This window comes from Salmo salar, chromosome ssa21, assembly GCF_905237065.1.
Source record: "Salmo salar chromosome ssa21, Ssal_v3.1, whole genome shotgun sequence".
NCBI classification, from domain to species: Eukaryota; Metazoa; Chordata; class Actinopteri; order Salmoniformes; family Salmonidae; genus Salmo; species Salmo salar.
The window spans coordinates 16,132,115-16,151,101 of record NC_059462.1 but is presented as its reverse complement, the minus strand read 5'-3'; the positions used below and the strand labels follow the sequence as shown (position 1 = coordinate 16,151,101).

Genomic DNA, 18,987 nt, shown 5'->3' with positions numbered 1-18,987 from the left:
ATTGTTTACAGACAGATTATTTCACTTTTAATTCACTGTATCACAATTCCAGTGGGTCAGAAGTTTCCATACACTAAGTTGACTGTGCCTTTAAACAGCTTGGAAAATTCCTGAAAATGATGTCATGTATTTCAAGGCCTACCTTCAAACTCAGTGCCTCTTTGCTTGACATCATGGGAAAATCTAAATAAAACAGCCAAGACCTCAGAAAAAGAATTGTAGACCTCCACAAGTCTGGTTCATCCTTGGGAGCAATTTCCAAATGCCTGAATGTACCACGTTCATCTGTACAAACCATAGTACGCAAGTATAAACACCATGGGACCACACAGCCGTCATACCGCTCAGGAAGGAGATGCGTTCCGTCTCCTAGAGATGAACGTACTTTGGTGCGAAAAGTGCAAATCAATCCCAGAACAAGAGCAAAGGACCTTGTGAAGATGCTGGAGGAAACAGGTACAAAAGTATCTATATCCACAGTAAAACGAGTCCTATATCGACATAACCTGAAAGGCCGCTCAGCAAGGAAGAAGCCACTGCTCCAAAACCGCCATAAAAAAGACAGACTACGGTTTGCAACTGCACATGAGGACAAAGATTGTACTTTTCGGAGAAATGTCCTCTGGTCTGATGAAACAAAAATACAACTGTTTGGCCATAATTACCATCGTTATGTTTGGAGGAAAATGGGGGAGACTTGCAAGCCGAAGAACACCATCCCAACCGTGAAGCACGGGGGTGGCAGCATCATGTTGTGGGGGTGCTTTGCTGCAGGAGGGACTGGTGCACTTCACAAAATAGATGGCATCATGAGGCAGGAATATTATGTGGATATATTGAAGCAACATCTCAAGATATCAATCAGGATGTTAAAGCTTGGTCGCAAATGGGTCTTCCAAATGGACAATGACCCCAAGCATACTTCCAAAGTTGTGGCAAACTGGCTGAAGGACAACAAAGTCAAGGTATTGGAGTGGCCATCACAAAGCCCTGACCTCAATCCCATAGAAAATGAGTGGGCAGAACTGAAAAAGCGTGTGCGAGCAAGGAGGCCTACAAACCTGACTCAGTTACACCAGCTCTGTCAGGAGGAATGGGACAAAATTCACCCAACTTATTGTGGGAAGCTTGTGGAAGGCTACCCAGAATGTTTGACCCAAATTAAACAATTTAAAGGCAATGCTACCAAATACTCATTGAGTGTATGCAAACTTCTGACCCACTGGAATTGCGATGAAAGAAATAAAAGCTGAAATAAATCATTCTCTCTACTATTATTCTGACATTTCACATTTAAAATAAAGTGGTGATCCTAACTGACCTAAGACAGGGAATTTTCACTAGGATTAAATGTCAGGAATTGTGAAAAACTGAGTTTAAATGTATTTGGCTAAGGTGTATGTAAACTTCCGACTTCAACTGTATATAGAAATATATAAAATATAAGACAAAACACACATCACGACAAGACAGACAACACAACATAAAGAGAGACCTAAGACAAACACATAGCAGGGCAGCAACACATGACAACACATCACGGTAGCAACACAACATGACAACAACACGGTAGCAACACAACATGACAACAACATGGTAGCAACACAACATGACAGCTGCATAACATGGTAGCAGCACAAAACAGTGTACAAACATTACTGGGCACAGACAATAGCACAAAAGGCAAGAAGGTAAAGACAACTATACATCACGCTCAGCAGCCACAACTGTCAGTAAGAGTGTCCATGATTGAGTATTTGAATGAAGAGATTGAGATAAAACTGTCCAGTTTGAGTGTTTGTTGCAGTATATAGGCTTATGGGTAGGCTACATGAGGTGTGTGGCTAAAAGTTGCAAAATAAAGACATTGTTTCTTATGCTGTGCATCATTCACAAGTGATAATATATAATTCACAAGTGAAAGGCTAATATTGTCACCCATCAGACTATTCTTGATTTCAAATCAAATCAAATAACATTTTATTGGTCACATACACATGGTTAGCAGATGTTAGTGCGAGTGCAGCCCGACAGGATGCTCTCAATTGTGCATCTGTAAAAGTTTGTGAGGGTTTTACGTGACAAGCCAAATTTCTTCAGCCTCCTGAGGTTGAAGAGGTGCTGTTGCGCCTTCTTCACCAAACTGTCTGTGTGGGTGGACCATTTCAGTTTGTCTGTGACGTGTACGTCGAGGAACTTAAAACTTTCCACCTTCTCCACTGCTGTCCCATCATGTGGATAGGGGTGTGCTCCCTCTGCTGTTTCCTGAAGTCCACGATCATCTCCTTTGTTTTGTTGACGTTGAGTGAGAGGTTGTTTTGCTGACACCACACTCCGAGTGCCCTCACCTCCTCCCTGTAGGCTGTCTCGTTGTTGTTGGTAATCAAGCCTACTACTGTTATGTCATCTGCAAACTTGATGATTGAGTTGGAGGCGTGTATGGCCACCCAGTCATGGGTGAACAGGGAGTACAGGAGGGGGCTGAGCACGCACCCTTGTGGGGCCCCAGTGTTGAGGATCAGCGAGGTGGAGATGTTGTTTCCTACATTCACCATCTGGGGGCGGCCCGTCAGTAAGTCCAGGACCCAATTGCACAGGGCGGGGTTGAGACCCAGGGCCTCTAGCTTAATGATGAGCTATAGGGGGTACTATGGTGTTGAATGCTGAGCTATAGTCAAGGAACAGCATTCTTACATAGGTATTCCTCAGATGGGATAGGTCAGTGTGCAGTGTGATGGACCTATTGGGGCGGTAAGCAAATTGAAGTGGGTTTAGGGTGACAGGTAAGGTGGAGGTGATATGATCCTTGACTAGGCTCTCAAAGCACTTCGTGATGACAGAAGTGAGTGCTATGGGGCGATAGTAATTTAGTTCAGTTACCTTTGCCTTATTGGGTACAGGACCAATGGTGGCCATCTTGAATCTTGCGGGGACAACAGACTGGGATAGGGAGAGATTGACTATGTCCATAAACACACCAGCCAGCTGGTCTGCGCATGCTCTGAGGACACGGCTAGGGATGCCGTCTGGGCCAGCAGCCTTACGAGAGTTAACACGTTTAATGTCTTACTCATGTCGGCCACGGAGAAGGAGAGCCCACAGTCCTTGGTAGCGAATGGGTCTTCCGGTGCACTGTATTATCCTCAAAGCGGGCAAAGAAGGTGTTTAGTTTGTCTGGAAGCAAGAAGTCGGTGTCTGTGACATTTTCTCTTTGTAGTCCGTGATTGTCTGTAGACCCTGCCACATACGTCTTGTGTCTGAGCCATTGAATTGCGACTCCACTTTGTCTCTATACTGACATTTCCCTTGTTTGATTGCCTTGCGGAGGGAATAACTACACTGTTTGTATTCTGCCATAATCCCAGCCACCTTTCCATGGTTAAATGCGGTGGTTCACCCTTTCAGTTTTGCACAAATGCCACCATCTATCCACGGTTTCTGGTTAGGGTAGGTTTTAATAGTCACAGTGTGTACAACATCTCCTGTGCACTTTCTTATAAAGTCACTCACTGAACCAGCATATACATCAATATTATTCGCTGAGGCTACCCTGAACATGTCCCAGTCCGCGTGATCAAAACAATCTTGAGCATGGATTCCGATTGGTCAGATCAGAATTGAATAGTTCTTAACACAGGTACATCCTGTTTGAGTTTCTGCCTATAGGAAGGGAGGAGCAAAATGGAGTTGTGGTTGGATTTGCCAAAAGGAGGGCGAGGGAGGGCTTTGTATGCATCGCAGAAGTTAGAGTAGCAGTGATCCAGAGTTTTGCCAGCACAAGTACTACAGTCAATATGCTGATAGGATTTAGGTAGCCTTGTTCTCAAATTTGCATTGTTAAAATCCCCAGCTACAATACATGCAGCCACAGGATATATGGTTTCCAGTTTGCATAAAGTCCAGTGAAGTTCCCTGAGGGCCGTCGTGGTATCGGCTTGAGGGGGGGGATATACACGGCTGTGACAATAACCAAAGACAATTCTCTTGGGAGATAATACGGTCTGCATTTAATTGTGAGGAATTCTAGGTCAGGTGAACAAAAGGACTTGAGTTCCTGTATGTTGTTACAATTACACCATGAGTCGTTAATCATGAAACATACACCCCGCCCTTCTTCTTCCCGGAGAGATGTTTACTCCTGTTGGCATGACGTACAAAGAATCCAGGTGGCTGTATCGACTCCGACAGCATATCCCGAGAGAGCCATGTTTCCGTGAAACAGAGTATGTTACAGTCCCTGATGTCTTTCTGGAAAGCAAGCATTGCCCTAATTTCGTCTACCTTGTTATCTAGAGACTGGACATTAGCGAGTAATATACTTGGAAGCGGTGGGTGGTGTGTGCACCTTCGAAGTCTGACCAGAAGACCGCTCTGTCTACCTCTTCTCTGGCGGTGTTGTTTTGGGTCAGCCTCTGGAATCAGCTCAAATGCCCTGGGTAGTTCGGAAAAAGGATCCACTTTGGGAGTCGTATTCCTGGTCGTAGTGCTAGTAAGTTGATGCTGCTCTGATATCTAATAGTTCTTCCTGGCTGTATGTAATAACATTTAATATTTTCTGGGCTAACAATATAAGAAATAATACATCAAAAAACTAAATACTGCAAAGTTTCCTAAGGACTAGAAGCGAGGCAGCCCTCTTTGTCGGCGCCATTTTGATGTTGATCTTGTCTTTACATACTAATAATATATGTGTGACATTTGTTTTGATTTAGAATGGACTATTATTATGCGCATGTATCGAAACTGGTGCAGCGGGAAAAAAATACATGTCATCTATGCACTTAAATAGCAAATGGAGGACGTTTTCCCCATGGTTTATTTTCATGCCAGCCAGGTAGGCTATACTCATGTTGTAAATATTAGCAATGCGCTTAATATTAGGAAGGTTGAGAAATAAATATAGTAGGCCTAGCCTATTGAAAGCTGATGGGATCCTCCTCTTGTTATTAGCAGCCATCACTCTGTTTTCTGCCTTAATTGCACAGGCTATAGAAATGTTGTGCAACATGAGCTCATGGGCTCTCATGAAGTGTTAGATTTTCAAATACATTTGCATTGATGTCAGAGTGATTAGAGGGACAACTGAGTGCTGAGTACCAAGCACTTAGCAAGTTTGGTAGGCTACTAATGACCAGCAGCAGCATCAGAGCTTGGAGAAGCCTAATTACCGTGACTAAACAGTCATGTGGAATTTGACTGCCTTCATGACTCGTGACCGCCGGTTTGGCGGTAATACGGTCACCGCAACAGCCTTATACCGAGGAATGGCTTCTGTCTGGCCACTCTATCATAAATGCCTGATGGTGAGTGCTGCAGATATGGTTGTCCTTCCTGAAGGTTCTCCCATCTCCACAGAGGAACTCTGGAGCTCTGTCAGCGTGACCATCGGGTTCTTGGTCACCTACCTAACCAAGGCCCTTCTCCCCCAATTTCTCAGTTTGGCCGGGCGACCAGCTCTAGGAAGAGTGTTGGTGGTTCCAAACTTCTTCCATTTAAGAATGATGGAGGCCACTGTCTTATTGGGTACCATTTTTTTGGTACCCTTCCCCTGATCTGTGCCTCAACACAATCCTGTCTCGGAGCTCTGCAGACAATTCCTTCGACCTCATGGCTTGGTTTTTGCTCTGACATGCACTGTCAACTGTTGGACCATATATAGACAGGTGTGTGCCTTTCCAAATCATGTCCAATCAATTGAGTTTACCACAGATGGACTCCAGTCAAGTTGTAGAAACATCTCAAGGATGATCAATGGAAACAGGATGGACCTGAGCTCAATTTTGAGTCTCATAGCAAAGTGTCTGAATACTTACTTAAATAAGGTATTTCGGTGGCTGAACCGATTCCGACAACATATCCCGAGAGAGCCATGCTTCCGTGAAACAGAGAATGTTACAATCTGTCTCTCTGGAAGGCAACCCTTGCACAAACTTATTTTTACCCATCTACCAATAGGTGCCCTTCTTTGTGAGGCATTAGAAAACCTCCCTGGTCTTTGTGGTTGAATCAGTGTTTGAAATTCACTGCTCGACTGAGGGACCTTACAGATAATTTGTATGTGTGGGGTACAGAGATGAGGTAGTCATTCAGAAATCATGTTAAACACTATTACTGCACACAGTGAGTCCTTGCAACTTATTATGTAACTTATTTAGGCATGCCATAACAAAGGTGTTGAATACTTATTGACTCAAGACATGTCAGCTTTTCATATTTTATTTGTATTTTTTAAATTTTGAAAACATAATTCCACTTTGACGTTATGGGAAGTTTGTGTAGGCCAGTGACAAAATAAAACTCACATTTTATCCATTTTAAATTCAGGCTGTAACACAACAACATTTTGAGAAACCCAAGGGATGTGAATACTTTCTGAAGGCACTGTAAGAATCTGTTAAGTCAATGTATTTAAGTTTAAGTTTTACCCTAATTTCAATGTTTACAACGCTGGTTGAAATGAGATGAAAACAGTACTGGTTGATTACTTTTTTCAAATCCAATGTATTTTCCACGTTTTCCACACTGACAAATGATGTTGAAACAACGTTGATTCAACCAGTGAATACCCAGTGGGGAGCTATTGTCTGAACTTTACTGTATATGGAAAAGTGGGAAAACAATTTTACCCCTCCAAATTAAAACAAGTCAGGGCACATCCTAAAGTCAGACATTGTCTCAGTTGAGGTGTCGACTCAAAGTAGTCAAAAACATCCAGTCTCAAAACAATTAAGAGCTATTTTACTGGAGGCAATGGTTTGCTGGAGAGTTTGCAGTAATCATGAGATTTACTCACGATTTAGGAGTTATTTAATCCTAAACAGGAAACAACAAAGAAGTGGAGCCTGTCAAGCAGAAAGCTGAGATAACCACTTAAAACGTTTTCCCAAAGCAAGGCAGATCTCTCACACGTTTCAGTCCATACCTCCATAACAATCACATTTGACCCCAGTTAAATGCTCAACTCCTTACATTCCATTCTTAAAACATATTCCTAACAGGGTAGACTATAAACATTGCTCTTTCCACAATTATCCATCCAGTTTTGAAAGATTGTCTTTGATGGTGGTGCTGATTCAATTAGTACGAGATAAATCACTAGGCTGCTAAAATCTCAACACGTACAGTTAGCATACTCATATTATGGGAGCAACATCTGTCTTTAACATTCTGTTTTACCCTTTTATCTCTTTCCAACGGAAAAAAAAGTGTTTACCCTTTTTTCTCTTTCCAACGGAAACCTGCATGTTCTCACATGGAGAGAGAACATTTGACTTTTCATAGCTGTAGTGCCTTGACAATCCCGATAGAGGACTGGTAAGGAGGTAGACAGTGCTTTAGGCAGTTCCTAGTGTACCGTATATTTAGAAACAGGACTTCTGCCATTAACTGAACCTGAGTATGAATGTGAAAACTAGCATTAATCCCCACGCTGCTGAATTAGTGAAGGGGAAGGCACTGGCACCGGGCCAGTATTTTCCACAGGTGCCTATTAAGGGAGAGAGACACATGCCCCTCGACTCTCAGGTAGTACAACGCGTGGCAGGAACCTCTCTTTTAAAGTTCTGTTAAAAGGAAGTGTACAGGCGACAGCAGATGTGTGTGATGAGGTAAGTATGAGGTGTCTTACTAACCTGCTTTCCCTGTGGGCCCTCAGGTCCAATGTCACCCTGTGGACCGGGTAAACCCTGGGGAGGAACAAAGAACACTCCTTAACAAAGGTGCACAATTCACATCGGGATATAAAGTGAAGGCTACCCAGATACTGATGCTAAATTGCTGGGAAGATCTACAGAGATTACTGACATGATCAACTACATTGTATGTGTGTGTGTGTGTGGGAGTGGAGTGGAGCATGGAGCGAGTATATATGCGTTCATACAGGTGTTTCACAAAAGTATAACACTTTGATCTGAATATGGGCATTTCCCAGGTACATGTCGCTGTTGTTTACCCACCTGGAGACCTCTGACTCCTCTGGCGCCCATTGGGCCCTCAGGACCCTGGGAGTGGACATTCAATGAAACAGTAAATAAAGGTACCGTATAAATCAACCTGTAGTATGACCAACAGAACAAAAGCATGACTCAGAAAGCAGATAAGGTGGATTATTCATACCTACCCTGTCCCCTTTAATTCCTGGAGTGCCACACTCGCCTCTCTCACCCTGTGTAATGGAAAGCAATATGTCATATGAATGAACTGTAGCTTCAAAATAACATAAATAGTAATGACAACTTGAATGACATACCCTCTCTCCTTTGTAACCAGATTTTCCCTGCAAACAAACACAGTATAATAGGTTTGATTGTGAGCAACAGCTGTACGTACATTGATAAATGCTTAATCAACATACAGATGTAGGATCTTAATTTAAGCCAGTTTGCTGCAGCAACAGGACATGTGGATTATTATGTGGATTATTATTATTATTGCCATTTTTTTTATAGGGGTTCATACATTTTTTGTAAATCAAGTCTGAAATGTCGAAGTGGAAAACTTCAGAAGCATTTTTAAACCTCAAATACACTACGCGTTTTACATTTCCTGTATTGCAGGAAAGTTCCCCTGCAACAGGGTGATTAGATTAAGACCCTAGATCTGTATCTATAGATATCCGCATATGAACATTTCATATAAGAAGTACTACGTGTTTAAGTGTATCACTCACTTCTCCGCCATCCCGACCTGGAAGTCCGCTTAGTCCTCCCTCTCCCTAAAAGGAAAGGAGAACATGGCAATCTACCGTATATTATTTACACAGTACACACTGGAGCTATTCAATTTAGATGATTTTTTATTTTGTTTTCTTTTTATTTAACTAGGCAAGTCAGTTAAGAACAAATTCTTATTTACAATGATGGCCTACCCCGGCCAAACCTGGACGACGCTGGGCCAATTGTGCGCCGCCCTATGGGACTCCCAACCACGGCCGGTTGTGATACAGCTTAGACCGCTGTGCCACCTGGGAGCCCAAGCCTTATATTATTACTCCTATAAGGAATATGCAGTATGTCTACACAAGAATAGCACATGGAAATTGGCTGTATCTTGGATTTTAGAGAGACATCAGGAACACAACAGGTATGTAAATCAATTAAATAATTTAAAAGAATCATAACAAATCAAAGACCTTCGATCCTTTAAGACCAGGGGCTCCATCATCTCCAGGGCGACCCTTCTTCCCCTGTGGAATGAAGTAACAACACGAGATTCATTTAACTCACTTTCAAACAAAACATGTCTGACGAACGGCCACTATCCTTCGCAAATGATCTGCAGTGAGTCAATGAGAGATAAGCCATCACTGGCCACAGAAGGGCAAAGTGAAAGAGAAGCATAGTTTTCCTGAGGGAGTCGGTATTGTTTGCTTAGTGCGGGTGGTAAAAGGACCTGTGGTCACAAAGGGGGTGGCTTTTTGTGTGTGTGTCTGTGTATTGGGGTGTATCATGGTAGAAGTAAAGGATGGACATGTTGCTGCTTGGCCAAAAGGTGAGAGGTCAGGTTGCCATTCGGCACATGGACAGCGTGTGGCGGTTGCCATCCACAGCTAATCGCAGGTTTCTGGGCATTAAACTACTGAGAGCAGTTATGAGAGCCTTTAGTCTCAGTGTAAGAATGTAAGGACTCTCTCTATAGATAAAGTACCTGGTTATTGACAGTGGTGTAAAATACTTAAGTAAAGATACTTTAAAGTACTGCTTCAGTATTCTTTTGGGGTGTCTGTATTTCCCTTTACTATTTATATTTTTGACAATTTCTACTTTACTTTGCTACATTCCGAAAGAAAATAATGTACTTTTTACTCCATACATTTTCCCTGACAACCAAAAGTACTCGTTACATTTTGACAGGACAATTCACACAGTTATCAAGAGAACATCCCTAGTCATCCCTACTGCATCTGATCTGGCAGACTCACTAAACACAAATGCTTCGTTTGTAAATTGTGTTGGAGTGTGCCCCTGGCTATCCGTCAATAAAAAATAATTGTGCCGTCTGGTTTGCTTAATATAAGGAATTTGAAATGATTTATACTTTTATCAATTCCATTTACTTTTGATACTGAAGTATTTTTAAAACCAAGTACTTTAAGACTTTTACTCAAGTAGTATTTTACTTGGTGACTTTTACTTTTACTTGAGTCATTTTCTATTTAGGTATCTTTACTTTTACTCAAGTATAACAATTTAGTACTTTTTTGACCACCGGTTATTGATCATGCAGCTGTCTGTCAGCACAAGACTAACTGTCAGATGCTGAGGACCCGAACATTAACATGGCTGTCATCCATCCAGAGGAGGGCCTCTAGTCTGTTCTGATGATTAGAAGCATTGGTGGAAAAAGTATCCAATTGTCATAATTGTCATAGATACCTTAATAGAAAGTTACTCTTTAACTTGAGTAAAAGTCTAGAAGTATTTGGTTTTAAATATACTTAAGTATCAAAAGTAAAAGTATAAATCATTTAAAGTTCCTATTATTTAGCAAAGCAGACAGCACAATTGTCTTGTTTTTTAAATGTTCAGATAGCCAGGGGCACAATCCAACTCTCAGACATTATTTACAAAAGATGCATTTGTGTTTAGTGAGTCCCCCAGACCAGAAGCAGTAGGGATGACCATGTGTTCTCTTGATAAGTGCGTGAATTTGACTATTTTCCTGTCCTGCTAAGAATTCAAAATGTAATGAGTACTTTTGGTTGTCAGGGAAAATGTATGGAGTAAAAAGTACAATATTTTCTTTAGGAATGTAGTGAAGTAAATGTAAAAGTTGTCAAAAATATAAATAGTAATATAAAGTACAGATTCCCCAATAAACGACTTAAGTAGTACATTAAAGTATTTTTACTTAAGTAACTACTGTGTAGAACAACCTAATCTTACACTTTAAGCCCCCTCCAACATTCTCCATCTCTGACTAGCTGATAATGGAGGTAGTAAGTGTTATTTCCGATGACAAAGGTCCTGTTTTATTGCGAGTAAAGGTCTTCATAGGATGCCCATGGCTTCCATGGGGGACATCTTATGTGGGAAGGGAAATGTGCAATAACTTGCCGGGACAGGCAACACAAATTAGCAGTTGAGGCTTAAAGGAAATTCACAAAGAAAAACAACCAAAAATCTGTCTTGTCCTGTAGCATTTGGATTATTTTCAGAATGCTGGTAATGGAGATGCAAGAAAGACAGCTTTCTCTGACCACTGCAATTATTGTAAGTATCTAAAATCAAGCAATTACCCACAATATCAGAACCATGTAAGATTCCTCTTTAGAACATTTAATTGAATTCAGCCCTTCAGGAATATATCACCTTCTTAAATTTCAAAGGAAAAGTATTCTGTGTTTGGAAAGGAAACACAAAGTACTTACGGCTAAGCCACTGAGTCCTCTTTCGCCCTTCTCACAGGCACATTGGTGGGTCGGGGGACACTTCAAAAAGGCAAGACATGGTTTCAGAATCAACATGTAACAGTATCAGACCAAAAAATGTTGTATTTGTTTTTATTTAACCTTTTTTTTTTAACTAGGCAAGTCCGTTAAGAACAAATTCTTATTTCATGCAGGGTCCCTGAACTTGATTATGTATTTGTTGAATGAGGATAGTGTATCAATGCATCAAAATGTATTAGTACCTACCCCTTCATCAGCCAGGTCAGTCTGTGTAGAGAGAGATAAAACAGTGACAACCATTAGAGGAAATCATATACTGTATCATCCAAAACATACCGAAACCATGTACATTTACAACTAGATTACAGGACTAGTAAACTGTAGCTTAATGTGTTATACTTTTTCCTCCCCTCTTCACACACCGGTCCCATGTTTCACTATACTGAACAAAAATATGAACGCAACTTGTAAATTGTTGGTCCCATTATCCATGAGCTGAAATGAAAGATCCCTGAATTTTTACATATGCATAAAAAGCTTATTTCTTTAAAATGTTGTGCACAAATTTGTTTAATCCTTGTTAGTGAGCATTTCTCATTTGCCAAGATAATCCCTCCACCAGACAGGTGTGTCATATCAAGAAGCTGATTAAACAGCATATCCATTACACAGGTGCATCTTGTGCTGGGGACAATAAAAGGCCACACTAAAATGTGCAGTTTTGTCACACAACACAATGCCACAGATGCACAAACTGTCAGAAACCGTCTCAGGAAAGCTCATCTGCTTGCTCGCCGTCCTCACCAGGGTCTTGACATGACTGCAGTTCGGCGTTGTAACCGATTCCAGAGGGGGAATGCTCACCTTCGATGGCCACTGGCAGGCTGGAAAAGTGTGCTCTTCACGGATGAATCCTGGTTTCAACTGTACCGGGCAGATGGCAGACGTGTGGGTGAGTGGTTTGCTGATGTCAAAGTTGGGAATAGAGTGCCCAATGGTGGCGGTGGGGTTATGGTATGGGCAGGCATAAACCACGAACAACAAACACAATTGCCTTTTAGCGATAGCAATTTGAATGAGGCCCATTGTCATGTCGTACATCCGCCACCATCACCTCATGTTTCAGCATGATAATGCACAGCCCCATGTCGCAAGGATCTGTACACAATTCCTTGAAGCTGAAAATGTCCCAGTTCTTCCATGGCCTGCATACTCTCCAGGCATGTCACCCATTGCGCATGTTTGGGATGCTCTTCCTTTTCCCGCCAATATCCAGCAACTTCACACAGCCATTGAAGAGGAGTGGGACAACATTCCACAGGCCACAATCAATAAATAGCCTGGTCAACTCTATGCGAAGGAGATGTGTCGCGCAACATTAGGCAAATAAATGGTGGTCACACCAGATACTGACTGGTTTTCTGATCCACGCCCTTACTTTTTTTTAAAGGTATCTGTGACCAACAGATGCATATCTGTATTCAAAGTCATGTGAAATCCATATATTAAGGCATAATACATGTATTTCAATTGACTGTTTTCCTTATATGAACTGTAACTCAGTAAAACCTTTGAAAATGTTGCATGTTGCGTTTATATTCTTGTTCAGTGTATAAACTAGACTTTGAAGTGACTTTTGAGGTTTCTTGAATTATGGTTTCGTGCCAAGCTCTGTTTGGCTATGTTGCCACTTGAAATAAATGAATGTGTAGAAAGTCCCTTGTAATACCAATGAGACAAATGCAAACCAAATGGTATGGTAAAAGAGTATCACTGAAAGCACCCTGACTGTTTACCCACAGGGGAATGTAAGGTGCGACCGCAAGAGGTTGTGTTTACTCTTATTGAGAAAACCCATGAAGCATACCACAATCAAAGTAAAGCCCATGGGATATGCACTCACAATATAGAGATGGTAAGCAGCATGTCTATTGAGAAATGTAAGAAATGTATGCTCATTGAACAAAAATACCAAATCCATGGCTCTCATCCATAGCATTCATTATCTTGCTACAGTCGCTTGAATTTGTATACCTAAGAATTGTGGAATGTCAGTCATTCTGGCTCCAGTCTGAATCCTCCTTAACCCTCATACTACCCGCCTGCGGTCATTTTGACCGCAGAGGAATATTGTTTTTTATGAATTCTTCAAAATGTTCACGACTTTGTCAATCAACTTGTTCTTAGTAATCTAAATAATTGTTTAGTGTTTCTGCATCCATATAGACTTAAAAATTCAAGTCCTTCGGGGTACTTTTCACGACAGCCAAACACACCTAATTCCGCCTATAGTAATTTGATAGATAGGACCTTTATTTGAATCTAGATTTCCCTGGAGACATAATAACAAGTTATCCAAGTTATAGAGGGTGGAGGGGGACCTGTATCAGTGACTTTGACCAGATAGTCAGATCATCTGCAGAGATATAACTCCCCATGTACTCGCCTAAGATTGTACTTTTCTATACCACGTATTCTATGACTTTGTACAAAACCAAAATTACCTTACTTTTTGGCATGTACAAATCTGCCAATGGTATAAAAAGTCTGCCAATGGTATAAATACTTGATAGAACTGCAATACAGAACTCCGATATACTCAATCTACACAAAGAGCTGTATTGGTGTGTATTCTCCAAAAAGTATTTATTCTAGGGAAAATCTAAAAAAGTATTTATTTGAATCCCGGATTCTCTGGAGATATAATATTAAATATCCTATGAGGGTGGAGGGGGACCTGTATCAGTGATTTTGAACAGATAGACAGATCATCTGCAGAAATGAAGCACCTTATGTATTCGGCTATGGTTATAACTGGTTATAACTAGGTATGACCATGTACAAAATCCAAATTACCTTACATATACTGTATGCCTAATTGCAGTCAAAACAGCTCATAATAGTCGGTCAGCGGTATGCATACTTGGCAGAACTGTATTATAGAACCAGCTACTCTCTGAATGTACACATAGTGCTGTATTGGTGTGTATTCTTCTAAAACAAATATTTTACGGGAAACGTTATATAAATCCCAGAATTCCTATAATATCATCCACTATTCTATATGTGCAACTTGTTATGGTATTTGGGTTGCTATAACATTTGGTTTTAAGTGACTGAGGATTTGGGCATGCTTTTTGATTATGACAAAATGTGTATATACTTCATAATTCTAAAAACTAAATGATACTACAATCAGATGATGGTAAATCTGTTCTTTTTGTGACTTATGTGGATTGTACTAAAAGCTGCACATTATTTAAGGGAAACATTAATATTTTTGTTTTACAGAATATGCTAATTAACTGTACTTTTGGTTTGTTTTGGTTTAAGAAAAACAGATAACATTATTTACATGTCTAATGATATTTTGATAAGAATTAAGTATATTTTTTGCTATGATTGTTGCTTTTTCCAATAGTTTCTTCTTTGGATCAAAATGACCTAGGTTGTATGTAAAACATGGTAGTTGGTAGTATGAGGGTTAAAAACCCCTCCTGAGATGATTTTGGTTGCAACATCTTGTGTAATTCAACTCTGATTACCTGTAAATCACAACTGTATCATTGTGTCATCATCACTAACCAACATTGTGTTTCTTGAGAAGCAATGCAAGGCAGATCATACTCACAATTTCTTTGAGGACTTTCTCCACAATGTCAATATCCTGCAGGTTGTGGAGGTATCGGGAGGCAGGGGAACTGGCCAACAAACGCAGCTGGGCCACGTTGGCTGACTCGTTGGCTGCACGGGTTATGCCCACCGTGAAGAACTTAACCCCCTGGTTCTTGGCGTCAGCGGCAGCTGAGAAGATGTCTGGATTCCTGGGGTGGGAGATGCCGTCAGTGAGCAGCATGGCCACCTTGATGTTGCCTGGGCTGGACTCCTCCTGGTACATCTTGGTCATGTTGGTGATGGCGTAGGTGGTGTAGGTGCCGTGGCCGATGTAGACAATGGGGGTGATGTGGGACTTGAAGTTGTCGGTGCCCCTCCACTGCTTGAAGGTCTGCTCGATGATGACGTGACTGCTGTACTGCAGCAGGGCCGCCTTCCAGCTCAGACTGCGGCCCGTCTGCAGACGGGCGGCCTGGAGCCTGTCCACTACATCCATGGCAAAGCGCTTCTCCTGCTCATGGTTCTCCTTGGCACTCTCAGAGCTGTCCAGCAGAAAGGTAAGCTCCAGACCGCAGTCCTCATCTAAAATGGCTGTGTTCATGTGAAGACGAGTCAGAGACACACAATTGCACCAAGAGGCTATTCTATTAAAAATGGTCATTGTGGGTTATGAATGTGTTATGAAGTACTTATGTAGGTGCCCTTCAAATAAAGAGTTCCCGTGTTTTCTATCTTCACTCATTTTTAGATGAGTGCAATCGTTCAAAGTTATGACAGTCACGTCAAAATGCCAAAAACACTATCTAAAATGAACTCTTTGTCTTGATATTACATCTCTCACATGGACAGAAAGACCAAGCTAAATCATGTTAATGTGACATAGAGCGAAAATACTGTAGAATATCAACTCCTTGGGAACATAGCAGGTACAGTATATCCCAGGACATTCGCTCATCGGATAGATATCTATGTACTGTCTTCACCTGTGTTAGCCAAATGTAACAACTTTAACATGTGTTTTTATGATGCATGCTCAACCTCTTGTTTAGCTGGAATTTTCTATTGGATTGATGAATTATGGTCACAGAAATGCGACATAATATGACATCTGTGATCTCACTGTTTGAAATGGCAACTGTTTGCAATGAGCAACTATACTATAAAAACGATAATGTTTTTTCCCCCTCATACCTTGTCCATTATGTTTTTGTACGTTAGTTGCAATGGCTGCAGCTTGCAGTTGGGCCCCCCTGCCCCTGGGTCTCTTGTTCACTGTTTTCTCTTCATAGTAGTCCTGAGCCCAGACACCCAACAGCCCTGCTACCAGCAGGAGCCAGGTCACAGTAGGGAACAGCATTGTCCCTCCAGCAGAGAGAGACAACCAAGGATAAAGTTTGGAGCATTTTTACATTTAAACAACCATCTACATGATTTATCTACTAAATTACTTCATGTTCAGTTAGGATAACACGATTGCTCAACATGGAGTATTTGAAAATGGATATTTGTGCACAAGATTAGTGCACAATGAGTCATCAGATTCATCTAAAATAAAGTAGCACTAGTTTTTAATCTGAAATGTTAAGATTTTGTATCAGACACCTTCCCACTATTTCATTTTTAAGAATGCATATAGGCAGATTGTCTTTTTACTGAACAAAACTCCATTGTAGACTCACAATCCAAAGCCTTTTTTGCCTGCTGCAGATCCAGGTGAGGTAGGCTTGTGCAATGTCCAAAATTCTGGCTTTGTGCAGGTAGTTAGAGAAGAACAGCAGTGATGGAAGGTTCCAGTTAGCTTCCTGAGTGTGTAGCAGCAGTGATAGACATCCTGAGACCCAGTGTGTCTGTGAGCCCCTGAGCCTCTCCCTCCTCCTTTATAAGAGAGGAGGGCCGAATGGGGTTGGGTTTCAGCACTGTTGACATTATAAAGATGCCTCCAAGCATCTCATATCTTTTGATCTGGTTGCATGAAGTCATGATTTTAATGAGTGGTGTATAATGTATGGGTAACTCATCTGTATAAACCTTTGCTCTATAGTTTGCCACGACAAAACTGAAAAATGCATTTCAATTTTAACCCCCGTAATGTAACTCCATCCCTGCCATCTGTATTTGACTAAATACAAGGCTGAAGGAAAAGGGAGGAAGTGTGGATGTCTTAAGGACCAATAAACTTTCCCTCTTCCTCATTGTGTGTGGATAATGCCTTTGTCCTATGGTAATCAATGGGTTAATGAACCTGCCTCAAACAGTCTTAAATTTGTCAGCGAGAGGTTTGCAAGTTGTTTTCATAGACGGCAGAGCTTATCATAGTCCGGTGAGTCTGCGAGGAGTGCCAGAAATACCTGTTTGACTTTATTTATTTCCAAAAACTTTTGGGGTTGTGTCAGCTTTTGCTGATTTGTTCTATTTGGTCCAAATCCTCAAGCCTCCAGACTGAGATGTCTTCTTTTTTTCATTTCAGTGCAGCTAAGCTTTGTGTAATGAGCCATAGGGAACTAGGGATATGTGAACAATGGTTAATAGCACAGTCAGACTGTAGTGAACTGGGGGTGGGGTATAGTCATAAATCCACAAACTTAACTTGCACGCATTGAAGTTGGGAGGCATGGATATATATACGCATGAGTGAACAAGGTTCCTATTCTGCTGTGTACCCTGGAGCAATGATGTCCCTCAATGACAGACACACAATAAATATATACACAGTGTACAAAACATGAAGGACACCTGCTATTTCCATGACATAGACTGACCAGGTGAATTCAGGTGAAAGCTATGGTCCCTTATTGATGTCACTCGTTAAATCCATTTCAAATCAAATCAAACTTTATTTGTCACATGCGCCGAATACAACAAGTGTAGACCTTACCGTGAAATGCTTACTTACATGCCCTTAACCAACAGTGCAGTTCAAGAAAGAGTTAAGAAAATATTTACCAAATAAACTAAAGTAATAAATTATAAAAAGTAACACAATAAAATAACAATAACGAGGCTATATACAGGGGATACCAGTACCGACTCAATGTGCGGGGGTACAGGTTAGTCAAGGTAATTTGTACATGGAGGTAGGGCTGAAGTGACAATGCATGGATAATAAACAGCAAGTAGCAGCAGTGTACAAAACAAATGCAAGGGGGGTGGGGGTGTCAATGTAAATAGTCCCGTGGCCATTTGATTAATTGTTCAGCAGTCTTATGGCTTGTGGATAGAAGCTGTTATGGAGCCTTTTGGTCCTAGACTTGGCTCTCCGGTACCGCTTGCAGTGCGGTAGCAGAGAAAACAGTCTATGACTTGGGTGACTGGAGTCTCTGACAATTTTTTGGGGGCTTTCCTCTGACACCGCCTAGTTTATAAGCTTCAAGCTTCCTGCCATCCTGGATGGCAGGAAGCTTGACCCAGTGATGTACTGGGCCGTACGCACTACCCTCTGTGGCGCCTTACGGTCAGATGCCGAGCAGTTGCCATACCAGGCGGCGATGCAACCGGTCAGGATGCTCTCGATGGTGCAGCTGTAGAACTTTTTGAGGATCTGAGGACCAATGCAACTCGTTTCAATCTCCTGAGGGGGAAAAGGTGTTGTCGAGCCCTCTTAACGACTGTCTTGGTGTGTTTGGACCATGATAGTTCGTTGGTGATGTGGACACCAAGGAACTTGAAACTCTCGACCAGCTCCACTACAGCCCGTCGATATTAATGGGGGCCTGTTTGGCCCACCTTTTCCTGTAGTCCACGATCAGCTCCTTTGTCTTGCTCACATTGAGGGAGAGGTTGTTGTCCTGGCACCACACTGCCAGGTCTCAGACCTCCTCCCTATAGGCTGTCTCATCGTTGTCAGTAATCAGGCCTACCACTGTGTCATCAGCAAACTTAATGATGGTGTTGGAGTCGTGTTTGGCCACGCAGTTGTGGGTGAACAGGCAGTATAGGAGGGGACTAAGTACACACCCCTGAGGTGCCCCAGTGTTGAGGATCAG

General features: G+C 41.7%; 1 protein-coding gene across 2 annotated transcripts in view; it reads right to left on the bottom strand.

The window, feature by feature from the left end:
• col28a2a (collagen, type XXVIII, alpha 2a) overlaps nucleotides 1-17,767 on the bottom strand; it is a 32,162-nt gene extending 14,395 nt beyond the window's left edge. Inside the window, exons 1-11 of one of the 2 annotated variants that reach the window (XM_014164073.2) lie at nucleotides 16,684-17,767; nucleotides 16,196-16,369; nucleotides 15,021-15,595; nucleotides 11,636-11,656; nucleotides 11,369-11,428; nucleotides 9,131-9,184; nucleotides 8,669-8,713; nucleotides 8,249-8,275; nucleotides 8,120-8,164; nucleotides 7,956-8,000; nucleotides 7,632-7,685 (exon numbers count right to left, since the gene is read on the bottom strand). In XM_014164073.2, coding sequence (XP_014019548.2) covers nucleotides 7,632-7,685; nucleotides 7,956-8,000; nucleotides 8,120-8,164; nucleotides 8,249-8,275; nucleotides 8,669-8,713; nucleotides 9,131-9,184; nucleotides 11,369-11,428; nucleotides 11,636-11,656; nucleotides 15,021-15,595; nucleotides 16,196-16,361 — 1,092 coding nt within the window. In that variant the 5' untranslated portion in view covers nucleotides 16,362-16,369; nucleotides 16,684-17,767. The remainder of the gene's footprint in view (nucleotides 1-7,631; nucleotides 7,686-7,955; nucleotides 8,001-8,119; nucleotides 8,165-8,248; nucleotides 8,276-8,668; nucleotides 8,714-9,130; nucleotides 9,185-11,368; nucleotides 11,429-11,635; nucleotides 11,657-15,020; nucleotides 15,596-16,195; nucleotides 16,370-16,683) is intronic. The other variant, XM_014164075.2, reaches the window with a different exon arrangement.
• Between the last annotated feature and the right edge of the window lie 1,220 nt (nucleotides 17,768-18,987).